The sequence below is a fragment of the Herpailurus yagouaroundi genome, unplaced genomic scaffold, assembly GCF_014898765.1.
Source record: "Herpailurus yagouaroundi ecotype Mexico unplaced genomic scaffold, PumYag 166, whole genome shotgun sequence".
NCBI classification, from domain to species: Eukaryota; Metazoa; Chordata; class Mammalia; order Carnivora; family Felidae; genus Herpailurus; species Herpailurus yagouaroundi.
The window spans coordinates 6277149-6280171 of record NW_024412407.1 but is presented as its reverse complement, the minus strand read 5'-3'; the positions used below and the strand labels follow the sequence as shown (position 1 = coordinate 6280171).

General features: G+C 41.7%; 1 protein-coding gene across 1 annotated transcript; it reads left to right on the top strand.

The window, feature by feature from the left end:
• Nucleotides 1-1598: 1598 nt before the first annotated feature.
• Nucleotides 1599-2534, top strand: LOC121039061 (olfactory receptor 8S1-like). The gene has a single exon (XM_040489063.1). It carries the CDS (start codon nt 1599-1601, stop codon nt 2532-2534), a length of 936 nt encoding a protein of 311 aa, XP_040344997.1.
• Nucleotides 2535-3023: the final 489 nt, after the last annotated feature.

Here is a 3023-nt window from a genome sequence, read left to right as displayed (position 1 = left end):
TACAGCTTGCAGATCAGAATTGTGATGCCTCCAGCTTTGATTTTCTTTTTCAGCATCACTTTAGCTATTTGGGGTTTTTCTTGTTCCATAAAAATTTTAGAATTGTTTTTTCTAGCTCTGTGAAGAATGCTGGTTGCTACTCCTTTTTTTTTTTAATGAACACAAACATTTTTATTTACCTTTTCCAAACACAGTTCTCCTAACTGCAAAAGTCAGAAAGTTTTACTAACTTCAGACTTCCTTAATTTGGCGCTGTATGAAAATGTCTTAACATACATATGCTTTGGAATTCTTATGGAGTTCTTTACTATCTACCTATGCATCTATCTCTCTATATACCTACCTAACAGCATCTGTCTCTGTATCTACTTAACAAAAGCAAATGTAATTGTAACAGACCAAAATGGCTTACATTAGGAGTCTAGTATTAAGGTTGAAGTCTTTCATTATTTTGTTTGTTTGTTTTTTATTGTTCCACCAACAACTGTTAAGGACTCTCAGTCAGGTGTTACCACATGTGGTCTTTCTTCTGGCCTGAGTTTCTCTTCCTCTTAGGGTACTGAGTTCTGCTGAAACTTTGCATCTTGCTTCTTAAAGCAGAGGTTGGCCTGGTGTTGCCTGTTTCTTCTTGAGCTACTTACTCCTTTTGAAAACAGTCACATACCCTCCCTTTCTGAGTGAAATCGCCCTCACGATCGTAAAATGGTTTAATGTTGGAAGGGAATCATTCCAAAGTGATTTCAAAATGTCACTGTTAAGCCACCTTAGTGATCTCTACATTATTTTCTACGCCTCCTTTAGGAAACAACAAGTGCGGTGAATGTTGCAGCAAAAACTTAATTCCTGATAAGTATCACCTTTAAGGGTGATTTACTATCTGACTTCTGCTTACAGTTGTAAACCATGGCAATAATAGTGATAGAATAATACCTGGGCTTTTTGTGTAGACATTTTTCTAAATACTTCATATACATTTATCATTGCAAAAACCTTATAAGGTTGGAACTGTTATTGCCTCATTTTACAGACAAGAAAACTGAGGTACAGAACAGTGAAGTCACGTGTACAAGGCCTCACAGTTAGCGGTGGAGCTGGGATGAACCCAGGCTGATGCTTACCTGTGAGTGACTAAAGATGCTGCTCATTCACACTCCAGGGGACAGCTCTTAAGAACTATTCACTTTCCTAATTCTTTACCTTTGGGCACACTTTTCTCTCAATTTACATGTCTCTTTAGAGGAAGCTTACATTTCCTTAAAATCTTGGCTCAAATACCTCAATATTAACTCATTACTGAATCTTCCAAAACTCATTTCTACAGCTGCCATCGCACCATCACCATGGTTTCTAATTGCCTGTCTTTGCAAATGTATCTCCCTGAAGCACGATCTTTAAAATGAGAGAAACTATGCCTTGCTCCCCATTACGTTGAAAGTGACCGACATAAAACTAGTGGCCTAGTGTAGAAGCTGAACATTTATTTGCCAATTAATAGTGATAAGAAGAGAGAATCAATGCAATGCAAAATCTGATTGAAGGATAGAAGAAACTTCACTGCCATGATTTTTCATATAATTTTTAGGGAACGGGCTTTGTAAATGGCCTTGGGGAACCGCAGCACCATCACTGAATTCTTCCTCCTCGGGCTGTCTGTCAACCCCCACATCCAGGCTCTGTTTTTTGTGCTGTTCCTGAATATTTACCTTCTGACCATCATGGGGAACCTGCTGCTGCTGCTGGTGATCAGGGCTGACTCTCACCTCCACACACCCATGTACTTTTTCCTCAGTCATCTCTCTTTCCTGGACTTTTGTTTATCTTCAGCTACTGTGCCCAGGATGTTGAAAGACCTCCTATCGGAGATAAAAACTATCTCAGTAAGGGGCTGCCTGGCTCAAGGTTTCTTTGTGTTTATCACCGCAGGGACTGAAGCTTTTCTGCTCTCAGTGATGGCCTATGACCGCTATGCTGCCATCTGCCACCCTCTGCTCTATGGACAGATGATGAGAAAACAGCTGTGTGTGCAACTTGTATTGGGCTCATGGGGCTTGAGTTTTTTGAATGCACTTATTAACATCCTCCTTGCTGCCAACTTGGACTTCTGTGAGAGCCATACCATCAACCACTACAGCTGTGAGGTGCCCTCTCTCTTTCCTCTGTCCTGCTCTGATGTTTCTACCAACCTCCTAGTACTGCTCTGCTCCACCCTGCTTCATGGACTTGGGACCTTCTTCCCAATCATCTCATCCTATGGCTGCATTGTCTCCACCATCCTGCACATCAGCTCCACCTCAGGCAGAAGCAAGGCCTTCTCCACCTGCTCCTCCCACCTCATAGCAGTGATCTTCTTTTATGGATCAGGTTTTCTCCGCTATCTCGTGCCAACCTCAGGATCCCCCCTTGAGTTGATCTTCTCTGTGCAGTATGGTATGATCACCCCCATGCTGAATCCTCTCATCTATAGCCTGAAGAACAAGGAGGTGAAGGCAGCTGTGAGAAGGACACTGGGAACGTATTTGCCATGTTCCAGGTGAAAAAGAAAAGCTAGTAGATAATAAAAAAATCAGAATAATATACCAGCCATACATTGTGAGTTGACTTTAATAAAAACTTTCTAGGTCTATACTATGTCAGATGTCATGAGATAAGTAAGCAGTGCATAAGAAACGAAAACAAATGGGGCGCCTGGGTGGCGCAGTCGGTTAAGCGTCCGACTTCAGCCAGGTCACGATCTCGCGGTCCGTGAGTTCGAGCCCCGCGTCGGGCTCTGGGCTGATGGCTCGGAGCCTGGAGCCTGTTTCCGATTTTGTGTCTGTGTCTCCCTCTCTCTCTGCCCCTCCCCCGTTCATGCTCTGTCTCTCTCTGTCCCAAAAATAATAAAAATAAACGTTAAAAAAAAAAAAGAAATGAAAACAAAAATATTACAAAGGTATTAACTTTAGTCTAAATAGAAGGAAACAATGGATTAAATAACTATCTCAATTCAGAAAATGAGGTCATGAAAGTGTTGATTCATTCTTCTC

Excerpts from the sequence above, each read along its gene's own strand:
- LOC121039061 (XM_040489063.1), top strand. The coding sequence starts at position 1,599 with ATGGCCTTGGGGAACCGCAGCACCATCACTGAATTCTTCCTCCTCGGG.